A 20,332-nucleotide genomic window follows, 5' to 3' on the forward strand; every position below is an offset into this window, starting at 1 on the left:
GGCCTGGTCTTCCAGGGTAAATAAAATATTAAAATCAATATTCCTAGCAGAACAAAAGCTCATGGGTTTTTAATGGGAATAAAAGAAAAACAGACGAGAGGAACAAATGGCTAAGAATGGGACAGCTGCTCCATTAGAGCGATTTCCTTGGGAAGAAATGGACAGTTTCTTCAGATCTCATTTGCATCAGAAACATTAGTAGTAACAAATACACACACCACACACACAACTTGTGTTATCAGCTGGCACACAGAATGAAAACAGTTTCACCGTGAAGACAACTGCACAATGAATTCATGCTGATGCTGGCCACTGTCCCCTGGTGGACAGACCACTTTAGCACTAATGTTCACTCACTCCACAAATAATAATAGTAACCACCAACACTGATGTCACCAGGCAAAATACAGGCATTATGCTAAGTTCTTTCTATCTGTTCATTCATTTAATCCTCACGACAATCTTGTAAGGGAAACATTATTTTACTCCTTTTATAGAATGGAAAATTGAGGCTCAGAGAATTAATTTCACAGCTAATAGGTGATAGAGAAGATACCCAGTCCCATTATTTCTACCCCCAAAGCCCATATCTCTCATTCCCTTGTTGTAGTATTTCAAAGACATATTGGACATATTTAGTGAGCATTGTCCACGTGTCAGAGACTCACCTATGACACTGAATACTTCAAGAGAAAACCAGAACTCTTGATCTAAAAGCACAGTCAATTCAGGCTACTGCACTGAACCTACAAATGTATTTAGCTGTTCCAGTACAGATCCTCCCCCTAACTCTTACTTATCTTACAATTTACTGACCCGTGGGCCAAAACTATTACAGTCAGAGATCTTCAGATGGAACAGCTAGCCTGCCCAACTGTGGGGGGAAAAAACAAGAGTGTTGGTAGCTAAGGCTTCATAGAAGAGAGTCAATGCCTCCTGTGAGTTAGAATTAGCCAAGTTCCCTGAAACTCAAAATCTCAAGGTCCTGCTAATGAGTTCCACCAGGCTTCTTATGGAACTTGGCTAGAGCTTCATTCACGCATGCATGCATTTGTTCATTCAATAAACATCCATTGAACACTGCAATTTCTAGGCACTGGAGATACAGGAGTGAATGAAACAGATGCAACCTCTGTGCTCACCCTGCTTCTCAAGCAGGACCTTGTTGGAAAGCCTGTCCCACTGTAGTCCTGAGAGTCTGCGCCCCACCCAACTGATTGAACCAAGGTCAGACAGCTGATCCAGAGGAAGCCAGGCCATTGGCCAGTCAGAACCCATCAGTTTCTCCCTCTGGATCATATGAACTGAAGGACATAGAGATTGAGCAAATTAAGGACAGAAAAGATAGGGATTCTACCTTTAACCACTCCACCTACTGAAGTCCCCGATCCCCGACCCTCCTGAGCCTGGGCATTCACCAGAAGATAACCCATGTGCATCCAGGCTATGGAGTCAGACAGACCTGGGTTTGAATCTTGGCTCCTCTATTTATTAACTATAATATCATAGACAAGTTCTTTGATTTTTCACCTTATTGTGGATATTTTTAAATATACACAAAGATAGAACAGAATAATTCTATTTGGCCACCGGCTGCAATAATATTTTCCTCATTTTGTTTCATTTACCATCCCCCTCGATGTTATATTTTCCTGGAGATTTCTAAAGTAAATCTCAGCCATCATGTTAGATCCCTTCCTTAATTTCCATGAATCTCAGTTTTCTCCTTCATAAACAGGAATGATGATTCCTCTTCCATGGGCTTTTTTACTCATTGGACAAAAATTTATGGAGCTGCTGCCATGAGCCAGCCCAGTTCCTGCCGTAAGGGGTGCAGCTGTGACAATACAAAGCATTTGTTCTCCGGAAGTTTACATTGTGGTGGAAGAGGCATAAATAATGAGTATGACAATATCAGAGAGAACAAAAGTTATGAAGAAAACAACAGGACATGGGGAACAATTGGTGGCCAGAGGAAGACAAGGAAGTCCTCTCTCATGAGGCGGCAATGGGGGTGAGCGGGGAAAGGGAACACTGCTGTAGGCAGCAAGTGGAAAGGCCCTGCGGTAGGAATGAGCCAGGCTGCTTGAGCGTTGTTTTGTGTATGAATGAGCTAATACATTCAAAGCTTTAGCTGGCAATGCCCGGCAAGTAGCAAATGCTCAATAAATGTTAGTTCTTATTCCTCCTGAGAGAGAATTCATCACAAGACAGTAGGTACCCTGGGGTATATTTTGGAAACAGCCCTTTCCTAACGCGCAGATAGATCTTTCGGTTCACTCAGCATATTGCAAACAGCTGTACCACACAGAGAGGTCGTGTAAGTACAGTGTTTACAGACACCAATCTTGGGGTCTTACCTGCTCCCTTTAAATCCAAGCTCCACCGTTTAGTATCTGTATGAACTTGGAATAAGCCATGTAACCACTGTGAGCCTCAGTTTCCCATCCTTATGATGGTAAAAATAATGGTACTAACCTAATAAGGTTTTGAAGATTTGATGTGTTGGGAGTTTAGAATGCTAAATTACAGTTAATATTACACTATTATTACACTATCTTACATAATTTTTACTCTTATGTACTCATATCTATATTTACCCTTTTGCCTTTCCTGATTAGGACATTCCCCCCATTTAAAAAAAAACAACAATATTTGAAAATATTCCTACCAGTCTCTCCAAAAATCAAAAAATACGGACAAAAGAAGGAAAATTCATCTGGCCCTAGATACAAGTTGTACAACATCTTCAGAAACTTAACTGTGTGTCTGCTTTTCATCTGGGTCCTTGTAAATCCACCTGGGAATGATCCCGACAGAGTAGGGGTGGGGTGAGGCTGAACTCAGAGCCTGGTCTTTCTGATGGGATTCTGTGTCCTAAAATATCAAGTCCGCATTTCTCCTCAGTTTGGGGTGAGGTCTCACTTGCTCAGATTATGCTTAAAATAAACAGTATAACATCAACCCTACGATCATGGAGCCTGTCCCCTGAGTATATGAGTGAGCGCACAGTCACGACACCACTGGTTCCATTCCAACACTGGCCAGGTGAATGATTTTATGTGGATGCTTTTATAGACACTGGGTGACATCTCTTTTATACGGTGGCAATAAAGGCGTTGTAATTGCTGCTGCCTTGTTTAGTAGTGTTTCTCGTCTTTACTACCTCATTAAACAATGCAGCACAACCAAAATTCTACTACCAAGTTTGCTGTACTAAATATAATGTAGTATCCTGGACTGGATCCTGGAACAGCAAGAAGACATTAGTGCAGAAATGAGTGGAATTCAAATATCTCCATTCCAGCTAAAAATAGTGTACTCATATTGATTTCTTCATTTTCACAGGTGTACCTCGTAATGTAGGCTGTGGAATATATGGAACTCTGTGAACTCTCTTTACATGTTTTCTGTAAATATGAAATTATTTCAAAATTAAAATTTTATTTCAAAAAATAAGTGTGCTGCCCTGGCCAGGTAGCTCAGTTGGTTAGCACATCATCCCGATAAACCAAGGTTGCAGGTTCGATCTCAGGTCAAGGCACATACAAGAATCCACCAATGAATGCGTAAGTGGAATAACAAATCTATCTCTCTCTCTCTCTCTCATCAATCAATAAAGTTTTGGTTTTTTAAAAAATATATTTTATTGATTTTTTACAGAGAGGAAGGGAGAGGGATAGAGAGTTAGAAACATCGATGAGAGAGAAACATCGACCAGCCGCCTTCTGCACACCTCCTACTGGGGATGTGCCCGCAACCGAGGTACGTGCCCTTGACCGGAATCGAACCTGGGACCTTTCAGTCCGCAGGCCGACGCTCTATCCACTGAGCCCAACCGGTTTGGCATCATCAATCAATAAAGTTTAAAGTGTGCTATTCACACAAAGGAGTTGAGAAACGTTGATGCAGGTTGTATCCTTGTGTCCATAGTCCCTCACTCACATCTCCCATCCTTGAGACTGAGGGGACCTGTATTTACTCTGCACTCTCAAAGGGGGTGGGTGATGTCATAGGCAGGCAGGGAGGCTGGATGGGGGAGACAGAGTCCATTCATAGCACTTGAGGACAGAGTGTGCCTTCAATAGCAAACTATAATTACACAGAAGCCAAGGATCATTTGCAGAAAATCACTATCTCATCTGAATCTACATCCTGTTCATCAAAGAGGTCAAGGCCCTTTTGATTATCAGACTAAATATTTTTAGGCAATGTCACTGAATGCCTGGTAAGAACATGAACAGCATTGGCTGAAGAAAAATCCATCTTCAGATAAAGAGCAAGTCCTGTCTATCACAAGAAAAGTCAACCATAGGAAATTTATAAAAAAAAAAAAAAGGCTGGCAAAAATGTCCCCAAATTGAAGCTTTCTCTTCCCTAGTTGACTTCGCCCTAGTCCTTCTCCACTCCTCACACCTTCTAAATATCCAGACTTCTACACTGACTTTTGATTCTCTTAGCACTTGGCCCAAACTTAAGGGAAAGACCAGAAAGTGATCTGGCATTAGTATTAAGAAGATGAGGAGAAATAGATGGAGATGATTACATACTCTCTTACAGCAATGTTGAGTGAGTGATTGAATAGAAATGAAAATATTTAAGTTGGGACTATTGAGTTCCCAGTCAAATCTGGTAACTTGGATGCTTAGTGAAGAACACCTTGAAAGTAGCATGATGTGTCCCCTTCTTGGTGTATCACAAGCAGACATATCTTTCTTGCCATTTTTGTAATAGTAAATCTCTGTAGCTTCTATAATGTCCAAAAAAATCCTTTTATAATCAATAAATGCATTCTAATTCTGGCACCAAGAGCTGGTCTTACTCTCCAGTTATCAGAATAAGTTTGTTCTCTCCTAGTTCTCTCTATGATGCAAAGTGAGCTTGGGTTAGTGGTTAGCTTCTTGAACCCCTAATAACGGGTAAATATAACTCATCTACTCCTATCCTCCTAATGAACTAAAAAATCACTCCTTCTTCTGAACATGCAAATTGTTTCCTTTTTCTATCATATGTAAATAGCTTCTACAAGTCAATAAAAAGATAAAGGCATTATAAGAAAACCTATCATTATTACCAACTACTGGATTAGTTATATAAATTAAACTTGTTAATGTAAATCTGTGGGAAAGCCATATGCATCTTATTTTCCAAATAGTCCCTGGAAGTCTAGGAAATAAGGATTGAATCAACCCAGCAGATTTATATGAAATTAACATTGGTGGTAATTCTTGTGAGAATGCAATGTTTGTGACATTATACCGGAAAGTCTGCCCTATGTTCTATCCTGTAGAATATTACAAGACACATTTTTTTCTTAGTAGAAAAGATCACTGATTACTGAGACATAAATATAGACTAAAAGCAAGAATTATAAATAAACCAAGTTAGCCTGTTATAAGAAATTTTTGAATTACTCAGTGCCTAGACACATTTCTAAGCAATCATTTATTTCAGTGCAACTTTAAAATAAAAGTCCCTTATTAAGCAAGATTCATTGATGTGTCCTGCCCTTCACTTAATGGAATGATGAAATGTGGATGACTTCAGTAAGTTTGCTATTTCATGTGAGTGCTGATTCAAAAATCATCCTAAAGATTGAAATGTCCTATGAGAAACTTGTTATCGGTCACCTTTTACAGCCAGGTACTCAGCCCCATTTCAGCTCTTTCTACGCCATAATCACATTCACCCACGTATGAAGTTCAGGATCCACAGACACGTAGGTTCAACTTATTTCCTGTGCCATCTAAAAGGGATGCTTTCATTTCCATCGAACCCAGAATTGGACACAGCAATTGCCATGTCAGAGTTTGTGCAATATAACATATCTTTTACAGCTGTGAGATGTGATCATAAAACTTCCAGCTGCTGGTGCATTTTGCTCTAAAATGTGGCTTTTCTTATACCATTTTACGACCTGATTCATGAATAAATAATGTTGAATTATTTAAAACAATGAAACCTAAGACATTCTACTTGGTATCCATTTTCAAACCATGTAAACATTGGTTTTGTGAATGTACTGTAACATTTCCAAGGCCAGGAAAAATTATCACCATGCAGAACCAGAGAATTCACCTCACCTATGTCAAATTCCACAGACATATTCCTCTACACATCAAGAATAAAAATTTGTAACCAAACAGTCCTAAATTATGATTCAACAAATAAAACACCAATGCAGCTCCTAGCAGAGCTTCAGCAAAGGCAGCCCAGACTATAAGATTTTCAATGACAGAACCATTTCTGTTTCTAAGAACCTCCAGCCACAACTAAATGCATCCTCTAAATGGTCTGGCGCTTATTTTAAACCAAAGCCTCTGCAATACTTTAATGTGTGTGTGGTGGGGGGGAGGGGGGGGGGAGGCGGTTACTTGAAAGCATAATTGCTAAGAATAACCATGATAGTACACTATTGTCAAAAAATTAAATAATCCTATTTTTCCCCACTCCCATTAGTCAGTGTATCAAATCCATAATGTATGTTGTATATACAGACCTTTGAGAGGGAAGAAAATCTTTAGGAGCATACCAAGATCCCCAAGTAGGCTCCATCCGCTAAAGAATAAAACACAATAACAAATGCAGCTTTTCTTGTCTTGAAAGAACAACAGAATGGAATCTGCTACTGTTGAATCACACATACACACCCCTACACAAGACAACTACAACTCCCAGCACACACATGTACATGAGCATGCACACACGCAAACACACACACACACAAAGTAGTTTGTGGATTATTTTTATGAAACTCCAGTTTTATGAAAAATAGATCTAATTCTTCTGAACTAGTATCTGTTCATTGAAAACAGTATAAAACCTAAAAGTCGCAACTGGTCTACCTTAGGAGGCAGACAAGAAAGCAAATGGACCATCGCGTAGCAAATTACCCAGGGATTTTAACAGAAGATGAACCAGCAAAATGGGTCATTGGCTAACAGATGAACTACCTAAGATGAGCCAGCCAAGTAATCCATTGGTTAACTAAGTACCCAACCAGGATGAGCCCACCAAGTGGTCTATTAATTAACAGAAGAACCAAGCCTGAGCACTCAACCAAGTGAATCACTCTTTCACAGAGAAACAAACTAAGTAAACTCTGATGATGCCACACACGGTTTCATTCAGGAGAGATGAAATCAAACTTCTAACTAATCAATGAAGAGGAGCTCTTAATGGACCCAGACACACACCAGGAAATCTGGAAGGGTGACCACTGCCTTGGTCCCCATGTGGGACTGGAAATGGATCACGCAGCGCTACTTACGAAGATTATTTATGGGGGTCCTGGTATCCATGTTCTCATAATGCTGCACGTGGACCACGATGTTGAGGTCTCTCTCCATGTGGTCGGTGTTGCAGTGGCCCTGCGGCCTCATGACATCTGCAAGGGCCCTGAAAGAGGAAAGAATTGAAGTCTGTTCATTCAAAATACAGCAATTGGCATCTGCTGTGCTCCGAGCGCTGTGCTTGCGAACAGAAGACAAGGCCCCTCACTGCATGGAGCCGCCATTCTGGTTAGAGATGGGGGTGGGGGGAGAGAGACACAAGTAAGTAGATAAGAGCAGTGCAATTAGAGGGTACATAGGACTTCATGCAGAACGGCTCACGTGCTTCCCACAACAGCTGTGTAATGGCAGTATCAGCTACTTCACAGCGTTGTTGAGAGGACTAAGTGATGAATATATGTAATATATCTGCACCCCATCGATTGAGTCTCCCCTTATATCTAATACGAGATGCCAACACTTCATGTACAGCAATGGCCCACTATTAGTAACAAATAGCATTTATTGAGTACTGACTATAAGCCAGGCACCATGCTAATCACGTTACATGCCTTTATTCAACTAAGCAGCCTATAAACACCTTATGAGGATCATTACTCCTTCTTTGTAGGTAAGTAAACCAAGGCTCAGAGAGGTGAATTAACCTGCTCAAGGTCACACAGCCAGTAAGTTGTAGCACCGGGATTTGAACGAGAATCTGTATTCACAGCCCTGTACACTGTGTGCATGGGCTTTCCTGCAGCTGGGAAGGCTGTAGTGTAATCCGCACACAGCCCATGCTGGTGCCCCTCTTAATCAGTAGTCGGGGATGGGGAGAAAACAGAGAACCTGGGGCCCCAGCAATGTTTCAGGTGCCTTCCACTTCCCATTGTCCCATTCCCCCAAGGGCAACCATTCCCCCAAGGTTGCAGCCTGGAACCGCAGCTGGTGAAAAATGTCAGATGTGAGAGAGACACAGGTCAACGCAGCAAGAGTTCCACATGAATTAGAGGAAAAGATGGAGTCTGCTAGGAAACAAGACAATAGCAATAGCTCCATTCATTCATTCAGTCATTCATCCAACACATATTGATTGCCCACTCTGTGCCAGGCACTAACCAAGGCCCTGGGGAAACAGCAGCATACAAGAAAGGCAAGATCCCTGCCTCCTGGTGCTTATTTTCCAAGGGATCGAATACAAGCATATGTGTTAAATAAATATACACGGGCTACAAAAATTAAATAAATAAAAGTATAACATGATCAAGAGAAACTGGTGCTTGGTGGAATTATTCACAATGGCCCAAAAACAGAACAGAGACAACCCAAATCAAGTGATGAATGACTAAGCAAAACGGGTTATATGGAGTGGAATATTATTCAGCCATGAAAAAGGAATGAAGTACTGATATCTGCAACAACATGAATGCAACTTGGAAACATTATACTCAAGTGAGAGAAGCCAGACACAAAAAGCCACATATTGTATAATTTCATTTATGTGAAATGTTCAGAATAAGCAAATCTATAGACAGAGAGATTGGTGGTTGCCAGTAGATGAGGGAGAGAGGACTGAGGAGTGACTGTTCTATATGGAGTTTCTGTTTGGAGTAATAAAAGGTTCAGGAATATGAGAGTTGTGATGGTTAGATATGAAAAAGCACTAAATTGTACAAATTAAAATGGTTAAGATGATGGATTTTATGGGACATGAGAAGTGACTGCTAATAAGTGAGGGGTTTCTTTTTAGGGTGATGAAAATGTTCTAGAATTAGATAGTGGTGAAGTTTCCTCAACTTTGTGAATATACTAAAAACCACTGAATTGCACACTTTTAAAAAAAAAATTCTAAATTAACTGAGAGGGAGGGGAAGAGAGAGAGAGAGAGAGAGAGAGAGAGAGAGAGAGAGAGAGAGAGAGAGAGAGAGAGAGATGGGGTGACCAGGAAAAGACTTTCTGAGGAGGTAACATTTGAGTTGAGCCTTGAATGGTGCAAATGAGTTGGTCACAAAAAGATTCAAATAAAAAAACATTCCAGGCAGAGGGAGCAGCAAACACAAAGGCCCCGAGACAGGAAAGAGTTCGGTTACCTAAGGAACAAACAAGGTTAACAAAGCTGGTGGCAAACAAGGGGGAGAGTATTACAAGGTGAGGATGATTAAACCCACTTTACAGAATAAAAAAAACTGCCCAAGTTAACCCAGCTAATCATCAGAGGACTAGGATGCAAATCTGAGTGTCTTGAAATCAAAGTGCAGACCCTTTCTCACCTCTGTGCAGTTGCCAGGATCTGAAATGGAAAGGGGCTGCAGCGTAGGAACCTTTGAGATAAAGAGCAGATGTCTCCCAAACCTAATTTGCCCTTTTCACTTCTAAACAGGTTCATCATGAGCTTCAGGGGAATTCTGTACCCTTCTGGAATTGAATGGAAATTTTATGTGTGCATTGTTCTGGAACAAGAAGCCATCGCTTTCACCAGATTCTCTAAAGAGTCCCCCCACCCCCACCCCCCACCCCAGAATTCCAAGGTACTCAGGCTTTCAAGAGGATAGCAAAGTAATAATCAGGACAGGTACCATGAACTTGGCCATCTGCAGATCCTCTGGGCTTCTCCTGAAAGCCAAAACTCATGAAAATCCAGCCCCAAGGACACTTTTCCCCAAGGCAGCCCTTCCCAGAGCATGCAGCAGAGACAACGATTCTTAGAGATCTCCCTGTCCTGGACAAGGAGTCTTCAAGGCGTAGTTCCCCTACTCCAGGGTCCAGGGACTGCAGAAAATGGTTTGGCATGGGGAGAGGAAATATGAGAATCTCTATATATGGTCTTTAAAATGAGAAATCTATTTGGTAAGTTATTAGAAATGAGAAATCCATTTGATATGTGTGTTGATACTGGTGCCCTCCGTTGACATGCCCACATCAGGTGGTGAGAATCAGGAATCTTGGACCAAATGAGGCAAACGCCTGCATTGCAGTTTGTGCACCTCTAAAGGGGATGTGCAAATAAATTATCTAGTTTTTTAATGTTTTTTATGTTTTTTTATTGATTTCAGAAAGAGGATGGGTAGAAACATCAATGATAAGAGAGAATCATTGACCGGCTGCCTCCTGCATGCCCCCTAGTAGGGATCGAGCCCAAAACCCAGGCATATGCCCTCCTGGTTCACGGATTGACATTGATGCTCAACCACAGAGCCACACCAGCTGGGCCAAATTATATAGTTTTAACTAAGCTAACCATCACTAAAGAGACATGTTGCTTTAAAATATCCCTCTCAACAAAACCGAAGCCTGAAAAAAATACTGATAAAGCAACGTACAAGAAAATAATAGAGTTGAATCTTCCCCGCTTGTCAACAGCTTCTCACAGGGTTAAAATAATGATGGTCTGTTCAGATCAAAATGAAGTCAGCCCAAAATAATTAAAACTCTCATGAGAAATAATCAAAATATGGATTTATTTATTAGTGATGAACTTCATCCTCCATGTGTATCATGCTTTGAGATCGTAGCTAAAGACTGCAGGAAGTCATCATGATTAGTGACAAATTTAAAATTATTTATTTCACCTTCAACTCATTTTAAAGTCTCTGTCCTTTGTATGCTTTATAATGTACCTAATAATTGTTCACTGGTAGGTGTATAGATAAAACAAATGTGTCATATATTGGGATGCATGCTTTAAAATGCATTTTATAAATAGGGATGTGTCAAAAAATTTAATGAATTAGACAATGGCAGGAACCAACCATGTGCTGCAAGCCGAATGCCCAAACATTTGGCAATTATTTGTGGCATCGAGTCTGGGTGCTTTTCAAACTTAAATGTGCATTAGTATTACCTAGGGAACTTTTCAAATGCAGATTATGTTTCAATAAGTCCAAGGCAGGATCTGAGATTCTGCTCAGGCTCCCAGGTAATGGAGATGCTACCGGTCCACAGGCCACTCTCTGAATAGCAAGATCCTACAGGTACTGTAGTGGTAAATTTTATGGGTCAACATAACTGGGCCATGGGGTGCCCAAATATTTGGTCAAACTTTATTCTGGATGTGTCTGAGAGTGTGCCTTTGAATGAGATTAACATTTAAATTGGTAGAGTGAGTCAAGCAGATTGCCCTCCATAATGTAGGTCGGCCTTACCCAATCAGTTGAAGGCATGAATAGAACAAAAGGCTGGCCCTACAGAGTAAGAGAGAATGTTCCCATCTCATGACCTTCAAATTGAGATGTAGGCTCCTCCTGGGACTACAGCAGCCTGCTGGCCTTCAGACTCAAACCGTTGGGGACCTTGGCTCTTCAGATTTTGGACTTGTCAATGGCAGTTCCATATAAGAAATCTCTTTATGTGTAACTACTGTAGGTTCTGTTTCTCTGGAGAACCCTGGCTAATACAGGTACCTTGTGGGAGAAACTACCACAGAACAATTATGTTGAAATATTGCCATTTTTAAGGTCAAAGTTGATTGAATATTGGCAATTTCATGAGGTTCAACTTAGTATCAATTTACTTGTAGATTTACTTGTGTGTGACCTGTCTCCTGCCATTTGACTGTTAGCTCTGTGGGGGCCGGGATTGTGTCTGTACTGTTAACTATTCTATGATAGCTCTCAACACAGTGGTGTGTATACCATTAGTACTCAATAAATACTACTGAATGAATATATGAATAAGCAAATGAATAAATGAATGAATGAATGAATGAATGAATGAGAACTACTTCCTTATCCTATATAATAAAACCCTAATATGCAAATCGACTGAACGGCAGGTCACTATGATGCGAACTGATAACCAGGGGACAGATGCTCAACACAGGAGCTGCCCCCTGGTGGTCAGTGGGCTCCCACAGGGGGAGCACAGCTCAGCCAGAAGCCCGGCTCATGGGTGGTGAGCGCAGCAGTGGTGGCGGGAGTCTCTCCCGCCGCCTCTGCTGCGGGCGATGGTAAGGAGCAAGGGGTCCCGGACTGTGAGAGGGCACAGACTAGGCTGAGGGACCCCTGCCCCCACGTGCACAAATTTTGTGCACTGGGCATCTAGGGTCATATAAACCAGGATGTTTAGAAACCAGATACTGTTCTGCACCAGATACTGTTCTAGACACTCAGGATGGACCAGAGAAAAGACTGTTAGTGTCCTTGCACTCCTTATGGAGAGTAATGGAAGGACAGATAATAAACTAGTAAAACAGTAAATTAGTAATTTTAGACCGTAATGTGAAATAAAGCAAGTAACACTAAAGGATGGGCAGCGGGGGCGAGGGACAGCAGTAACTACGCCTGGGTGGTCAGAGACAGCTTCTCAAAGGTGATGTTTGAGCTGAGACCTGAACGATCAGGAGGGGCCAGGCATGTGAAGTCCAACAGATAGAGAATTTGAGCCAAGCTCAAGTGGCAATGAGCTTGGCCTATTTAAGGAACAACAATAACCAAAATATGCTGCATCTCTTTTCTTTTCAGTTGCAGTGGAACAGAGCTCAGAGTCCCAGCTTCTTGCTTCATAGCGTCGAGGGGGTCTTTAGGGTCTAAATTATGTTCTGACACTTAAACAGTTGAATAGGATTCCTGAGTATTTCCTCTTGCCCCAGAAGCATCATTTATTTTTCAAGAATGCAAGAGCCATGGGCATGAGATAACTTTCTGGAATAGTGGTTACACACCGTAGACATCTGTCAAAGCTCATCCAACTATAAACTTAAAGCATGTGCATTTTATTGTGTCAACTTTACCCCAAGGACGGTGATTTTTCAAGTGCAAGAACTTAGGGCCCAAAGAGAAGCAACCGTGCCCTGCAAGGAAAAATAACGTGGAGACTTTTCTGTGATCAGTATTTACCTGCATGGCCTTCTCCAGCCTGGGGAGCTGGTGGAAGCCATGGGGTAACCACAAAAGTAGGAAGAAGGGAAAGTTGAAGGGAAGTTAGAAGAGAGAAAAGTCAAGGGCAGGAGGGATATTTATCACTTGATGCCATTTCTTTGCAAGGGACTCCGGCTCTTCTGAGGTATGTTTCAAATATACACAGGACACTGTGCTCTGTACTTGGATTTCTAATTCTGTTTGAAGGGAGGCAAAATAATGCCACGTGTTCCCCACTGGTTTCAAATGTAGAGAGCTTCAAACATGCATTCCTGCCCCCAAGGTCATTTCTCATCGGTACTTCCTCCAAGAGGGCTGGCCCTGCCAAGGGCACACGCAGAACACATTGCGAGCCTTGATCTTACAGTGGCTCCGTGAACTGGCTCGGATGCATGTTTGGGATCTGCAGAGCATCAGGTACTTCTCTGTGATCTGAGCAGCCTGAAGTCCTGCATGTTTGTGCTCTAAGGCAGTGCAGCCCAGTGGTCAGGGACCTGTGCTCTGGCCACACACTGAGTTTGAAGTCCAGTCCAACCCCACTATGCACCAGGGGCTTGTTCACCCTCTTGGAAAGCAAGCTGTGCCTCTTAAAAGGCAGATCACCATAGGGCCTACCTCCCTGGGGAGCGGCGTGAAAGTAAATGAGAATTTACACACAAGCTTATGGGAAACTAGCAAAACCAGGTTTTTCAAAAACAACAAGGGTTCTTCAACATCACCTAGGCCAACAATTTGCAATGCATTTTTGTAGTTGCAGGTAGATCTTCTCTCCTATTCTGAACCTGCCCCCTCCTGCTAAGATTAAATGCAAATCTGGAGAAGTTTCAAGACTTCGCCAATGTCACACAGCTAAATAGACATAGTAGAGCAAAGGCTAGAACTGAGTTCCAGACTACAACTTCATCCCTTTCAGTAGACAAGAGATAGAAAACTCCAAGCCGTAGGGGGTTTGGCTCAGTGGATAGAGTGTCGGCCTGTGGACTGAAGGGTCCTGATTTTGATTCCGGTAAAGGGCACGTGCCCGGGTTGCAGGCTCAATCCCCAGTAGGGGGCATGCAGAAAGCAGCTGATCAATGATTCTCTCTCATCATTGTTGTTTCTATCTCTCCCTCTCCCTTCCTCTCTGAAATCAATAAAAATATATTAAGAACAAAAAAGAAAACTCCAATAACAAGTATGATTATAGGAGGGTAATAGTCGCCGAGTAGTGACCATATGGACAGGCCCTGTGCTAAGAGCTTTCCAAACTCGGTCTCAACGAATCCTCACCCAAACCTATTACATAGGGATTATCATTATCGAATTTTACAGTCAAGAACCTGAGACTCAGAGAAGTCAAGTAACTTTCCCAAGACCACACAGCTAGTAAGTAGCCAAGCTGGCATTGAATGTGGGGCCATCTGACTTGAGCCATGCTGCTAAGATCAGCCTGACTGCCTCTCCAGGGACTGCAGGTCACACCACTAAGTGAACTGAGTGGGAGCGGCTACTGAGGTAAATCGGAGACCTTCCTAAATGGGGTAATCACCCCTCCGCAGCAACCAATAGTTGCCATGGGAAAATGCACATCCAGAATGGCCAGACCTACCCATTTCTCAAGAGAAATCAGAAATCTGGATTTCTGTGTGACATATCCGGGGTTTTAAGCATTGAAAATTGGTTCTAAGTTGGTTTTAAAACAACTTATATACTAGAGACTAAAGAGATTTCACAGCCAATTCAATGAGCCTTGACTGGATCGTGGTTTGAAACACCAAAGTCTAAAAGACATATTTTAGTATGACTGGGAAAATTTTAATATGACTGGATATTTGATGATATTATGGATATTTTTGTTGTTTTTCTTGGTTGTGATACTGGAATTGTTATGTGAGAAAATGTCCTCCTCCTTAGGAGGTCCATGCTGAAATATTTAGGAACAAAGTGCCCCGTCTGCAACTCATTTTCAAATGCTTCAGCCATAAAACAAACGGGAAAGGGGGGTGGTGTAGAGAGAGAGGGAAAAAGAAAGGAATATTTGAAGAGAAAGAGATTAACCATAAAGCAAATATGACAAAATACTAATAAGTGTTCAGTCTAGATTAGTAGTTCTCAGCGGGGGTTGAGTCTGCCCCTACATGACATTTGACTATGTCTGAGGGTGTGTTTTACTGTCATGACTGGGTTGTGCAGTGGGTGCTACTGGCATCTAGTGGGTAGAGTCCAAGGATGCTGCCAAACATCCTGCAGGGCACAGAACAGCCCCACAACAAAGAATTATCCAGCCCCAAGTGCCAGTTGTGCTGAGAATGAGAAACCCTGGTCTAGATAAAGGGTCTACTGAAGTTCCTTTTGATTAGTCTTTCAAGTTTTTGTAGGTTTAAAATGTTTCACCATTTAAAAAAATTAAGAAAAACTTTAAAAATATAAAAGTACATAAATAGAAATATTTTGCAGACCAAACAAAACATGTCTGCATGGTTGGGTAACCATAGCTGGCCACTTGCAGCCACTTTTCCCAATAAATAGTGGTTGAATGTAGCTGCTGTTACAGCTGCTGAATGAGCATCTGTACAGTTCTTACAAAATCGAGTGCAAAGCACCCCTCCTGAAATTACTATCTTTCTCCTGCTTCCAGTCCTAATCAGCCCAGAAGCAAGCAGGCAATGTGCCCAGGACTATGGGCCTAAAAACTGACATCACAGAGGCCTCTTCTGGGAAAACACAAGCGTGCTGGCCACCAGGAGCAGTTTGTGACATGGGAGCAGCGATGTGTTCTAGTCTTTGAAGGGGAGGTGCTTATAGATGAGATGAGAACAGACCCCTCATCTCAGTGACCCTCACAGCCCGAGAGAGAACTAATTACAAGGCTGTGGCCAGCACATTAATTTCACCTGGAAGCCACCTGCTGGTGCCAAGCTTGGCATGTCTGCCTCACCCAAGCATCCCTGAGCCCCTGCAAGCTAATGAGCCAATGGCTGGGACTAAAAACGATTCCCTGCATAAGCAGCCCAAGGTGCATTTGGCGGGGGTGGGGGGGTGGGGGGGGGGGACTTGGGGCAGCCGCAGCACCACAGAAATACATATTAAGGCTACATACATGTAGAAAACAAGCAACAGAACGCAAATAAGGGAGCCACCTTGGGATGATTCATTTATCGCAGCCCTGTAAAAGATTCCTAAACCCAAGACCAGTCTTTCTCAAAGTGTGGGGTGGGTTGGTTAAATGCAGATTTGGGGGGCGGGGGGCATCCCAGACTTCTTGATTCAGACTCTCTCGGGGTAGATCTCAAGAATGTGCCTTTTAGGAAGCTCCCTCACACTCTGATGCTCACCCCATCTGAACACATCTGTCCCAGACACAGTGGAAACCAGGGGAGTGAATAGATATTGCACAATTTTGCAACTGTGTGACCTTGGGCAAGACACCCAACTTTGTAAGTGGGAATCAGAATAGCACCTGTCTCACAGGCTAACTAACTGTGAGCACTATAGGGATGTACACACACACACACACACACACACACACACACACACACCCTAGAGCGGTGCTGGGCACTCAGAACCCAGAACTGCACTGAGCAAATGTGACTGCCTATTCCTTAGCAGTGACTGGCAGAACACTGTAGAGCCCCCGCTTTACCAATGTACAGACACTCAGGTCCTTCCCGTAAAGATTTTGATTTAAATAGTCTATCTAGGGAGAGGCCCAGGGTAGGGATTTTTTTTTTAATAGCATTCCAGGTGAACCTAAACAACAGCCAAGGTTGAAAACCACACCTGGGAAGCTGCCAGAAAGAAAAAAAAAAATCAACTCTTCTTTCTCTTCAGGTGTATGCACTTGCTTGCCATTCTGGAATTCCCAAAATGTATATACCACAAGGAGCGCTTGTATTCAGGCTGTTACAGAAGACTGGGTACCCCTCGATTCCACCTCCCAGCAGTCGTTTCCTGATACCAGCAGAAGAATGTGGCAGCTACACACTGAGCGGGAGTGATCCTTTTGCCCCCTCGCAGAGCTGCAAGGGTGCTGGACAAGGAAGTTGAGTCCCTGCTGGGCGCTAAGGCACCTAGTGGAGCTGGGTCTCAACAGGAAAGCACAGATCAAAGAGGGGCTGAAGCTAGCGTCGCTTTCTCCCAGAGGTGCCCAAAGGTTAGCTCCTCTCCCACTTTGCCTCCTCCCTGTTCCCTCTCCACCCACCCCTCTCCCCCTCCCCGCCAACACTGAGGAGGGCTCCTTGAAGCGCAGGTTTGCAAGGAAAGGGCTCGGTGGAGATTTCAGCAGAGGAATTCACCCGAATCTGCAAGGCAGCCTACCTATCCCTGGGAGAATCTCTCGCTACCAGGGCGACACCGCTGCCGCAGTCCTGCCTGCGCATCTCACCCTCACCTTAACGCAGACCTCAGAATCCACAGCGATGGCGGGCACCGCAGGGGAGTGAAACCACCGGGCCAATGGGGTTGGTGACAGGGCACCTTGGGGTTGCAGGAGGTGGGCGGGGCCAGCGCTTTACTCTTTGGGTAGGTCAGCATCCCCTCCAAGCTTACTTCTGTTCCTCAAGCCCTCACCACATCTCCCTGCTGACCCAAACCGGGAGGAACTTCTTCACTTCTCCCCCCGCCCCCCATCCCCGCAAAGTCCTCCCCTCTGGAAGAAAAAAAAAGTCATCGGATACTCTTCGTATAAATCGAAATTAATTACTAGTGAGGTGGTGCTGTTCCTTCGCCTGTTTTTGCTGGGGCTCTTTGTTCAGATTTTTTTAGGCAGGCTCCCCAAGCGCGTGCACACACACGCGCACACACGGGTCCCCGGCGGAGGTGTGGGGTGTGCGTGTGTGTGCATGTGTCTGTGTGAGTGTTGGGGGGGGGGGGGGGCGGGAGAGATACGTGGCAACTCCGTTACCCATATTCGAAAAGAGGACAGAGCGTGCGCCCAGCCATCCAGCAGTGCGCAGGCCGCCTGTCGCTCTCCAACCCCACCTGCCCGGACTTCACACCAACCCCGGGCCTCTCCCGGGTACCGGGCAGCGTCCTCGCAGCTGCGTCCTCGCCTCCAAAGTTACTGGGTTGTGCGAATCAATTTGGACACTTATAAAACAAGCAAAAGGCAAATAGCTCCATTAATCCCCAAATGCCTCCTTCCATCTGCTGCGACTTCCTCGTGCTGGGACTTGCATAATGAATGAGGCAAACGGGAAAGTTGGCGAATCAGGGTGGCAGGGAGGGGGGTAGTATCCGCGCCGGGCGGGGGCTCCGGCCTTTGAAGTGCACGCCAGCTCGAGCTATGGGTACAGGGAGAGGTGGCGACGGGGAAGCGGAGCCTGGGAGTTGGGGAGGGCAGAGGGGAGACCGTAGAGGCAGCAAGTTCCCGATACCAAGGACCTTGCAGCTCGGGGAAAGCCAGGCGGCCGCTCCGAACAAGGCTTTTGTTCTCGCCCTCCCTTGGCTCTCCGCCCCCCTCGCCTCCTTTTCCCGAGCCGTACTAGTTGCTGGCGGCACACACATCTTTCCCCCCTCCTTCCCTCACACACGCGCGCTCCGGCTCTCACACACACCCCTTCCCTTTCCGGCTCGCCCGCCGACCCCTGTTTATCTAGTATTTGGAACCCGAGGGTGGACCGCTCCCTAAAACCAGAGACTTGGAGGCCAAGGGCTCCCAGCTGTGTGCCTCAAGTCCGCTGCAATCTTCCGCGCGGGGAGGGGGTGCGGCAAGACACTGAGGGGAGAGACCCTCCCCCCCCCCACACACACACACAAGCTCATGTCCACACCTGTGCGGAGCCCAGCTCCCCCTCTCCGAATCCAAGTTGGTTTCCCGGTAACATCCCTCAGCAGAGAGCGGGGGGGGGGGGGGGGGGGGGGCAGCCATTGCTTAGGGGAGGTGGAAGGGGAGAGGAGGGAGCGCGGAGCTAGGAGGGGAGAGCGAGGGGGAGGCAGCCCACCTGGACATGTGCTCCCTCTGGGGTCGGTGCGCTTTCTCCAGTCCTAGCTTGGTGAAGATGCCTACGAGCACCATGACGGCCACCACCCCGCAGATGATGTAAACGATCAGGTTGGTCTTGTCCTTGGTGGGGTCGTGCAGGGGGTCGTCCTTGCGCGCCGGGGGCTTGCCGGTGTTGAGCCAGAGCGGAGTGTCGTAGTTGGTGCAGGTGCTCTGGTTCAGGCGCCGCTTCTTAAACGTGCAGCAGAACCGGAAGCCACAAGTCCCGCAGCAGAAGATGAAGTCGCCCGAGCTGCAGTTGAACGGCGGGTCCCACTGGCCCATGACATCGAAGTAACCCCGGCAGAAGTCCGGCGTGGGCGCCCGGGTCGGGGGCGCGTCCGAGACACCCGCGCCTTCTCCGGCCTCCCCGGAGGCGGCCCCGGAGCGGTTGCCCCCCGTCAGCACCAGCACGCCACCCAGCTGCGCCAGCTGCCCGTGCCCCGCTCGCTCCTGCGCCCGGCACACGCGGGCGCACAGCTCGGTGAGGAAGCAGCCGAGGAGCAGCCGAAGGACGCGGCGCATCGTGTCTCCCAGCCCGGGCTCGGCCGTTTGGCCGCCGCTGGAGCCGCTGCAGCCGCCTCTCGAAGCGCGGCCGAAGCTGCCGAGGCTGCTGCCGGGGGCTGGGAGCCGCCGCGGGCCGCACATGCAGGGAACGGCACGGGGCGCTCGGTGGTCTGCGGCCGCGGCGCTCGGCTCAGCCCGTGTTCGCCTCCAGCGCGCCGCGCGCCAAGGGGCTGGCCGGGGAGGAGCGCGCGGGGCTGGGCGGGGGGAGGAGGAGCGGGGGCAAGCGCGGGGTGCAGGTCCGGCTGGCTTCGGGGAGAGGCGGGGGCTGGAGCGCAGGGGAGAGTCAGTCCCTCGGCCGGCGGCTCTGGACTCGCTGCCCCGCGCCCGCTCGCAGGATCCTGCTCACCTCTTCGGCTCGCCAAGTGCGCTGGAGAGAGCGAAGCGACACTTGTGGAATGAAGGGAGGCCAGGAGAGAAGGAGGAGGGGAAGGAGGGCGGGCAGAGGAGGCGCGGGGTGGGGAGGCGGGCGCGAGCTCGAGAGGGGCGGGGGCGCGGGAGAGGTGACTCGGGCGGGCGGGCGGGAGCGAGTTGGGGGGCGTGCAGTACCGAGCCTGGCTGGCGGGCGGGTAGAAGGGAGTTTCGCAGCCGCCGGAGGAACAGCTCGGATTTCCCGGCAGGTAGAGGACGACGGCGGGACCTCCCGCGCCCTCTCCGGGCTGGAGGCGCGGCTCAGACCTGTT

The 20,332-nt window shown here is 46.1% G+C and overlaps 1 protein-coding gene across 2 annotated transcripts in view; it reads right to left on the reverse strand.

Annotated features, from left to right (window-relative positions):
• Positions 1–20,004, reverse strand: part of SHISA9 (shisa family member 9) — a 284,104-nt gene extending 264,100 nt beyond the window's left edge. For both annotated transcript variants that reach the window (XM_036310729.1, XM_036310728.1), the window contains exons 1-2: positions 19,048–20,004; positions 7,271–7,398 (exon numbers count right to left, since the gene is read on the reverse strand). In XM_036310729.1, coding sequence (XP_036166622.1) covers positions 7,271–7,398; positions 19,048–19,733 — 814 coding nt within the window. In that variant the 5' untranslated portion in view covers positions 19,734–20,004. The remainder of the gene's footprint in view (positions 1–7,270; positions 7,399–19,047) is intronic.
• Positions 20,005–20,332: the final 328 nt, after the last annotated feature.

Source organism: Myotis myotis, unplaced genomic scaffold (assembly GCF_014108235.1).
Source record: "Myotis myotis isolate mMyoMyo1 unplaced genomic scaffold, mMyoMyo1.p scaffold_m19_p_5, whole genome shotgun sequence".
In the NCBI taxonomy this organism is placed as follows: domain Eukaryota; kingdom Metazoa; phylum Chordata; class Mammalia; order Chiroptera; family Vespertilionidae; genus Myotis; species Myotis myotis.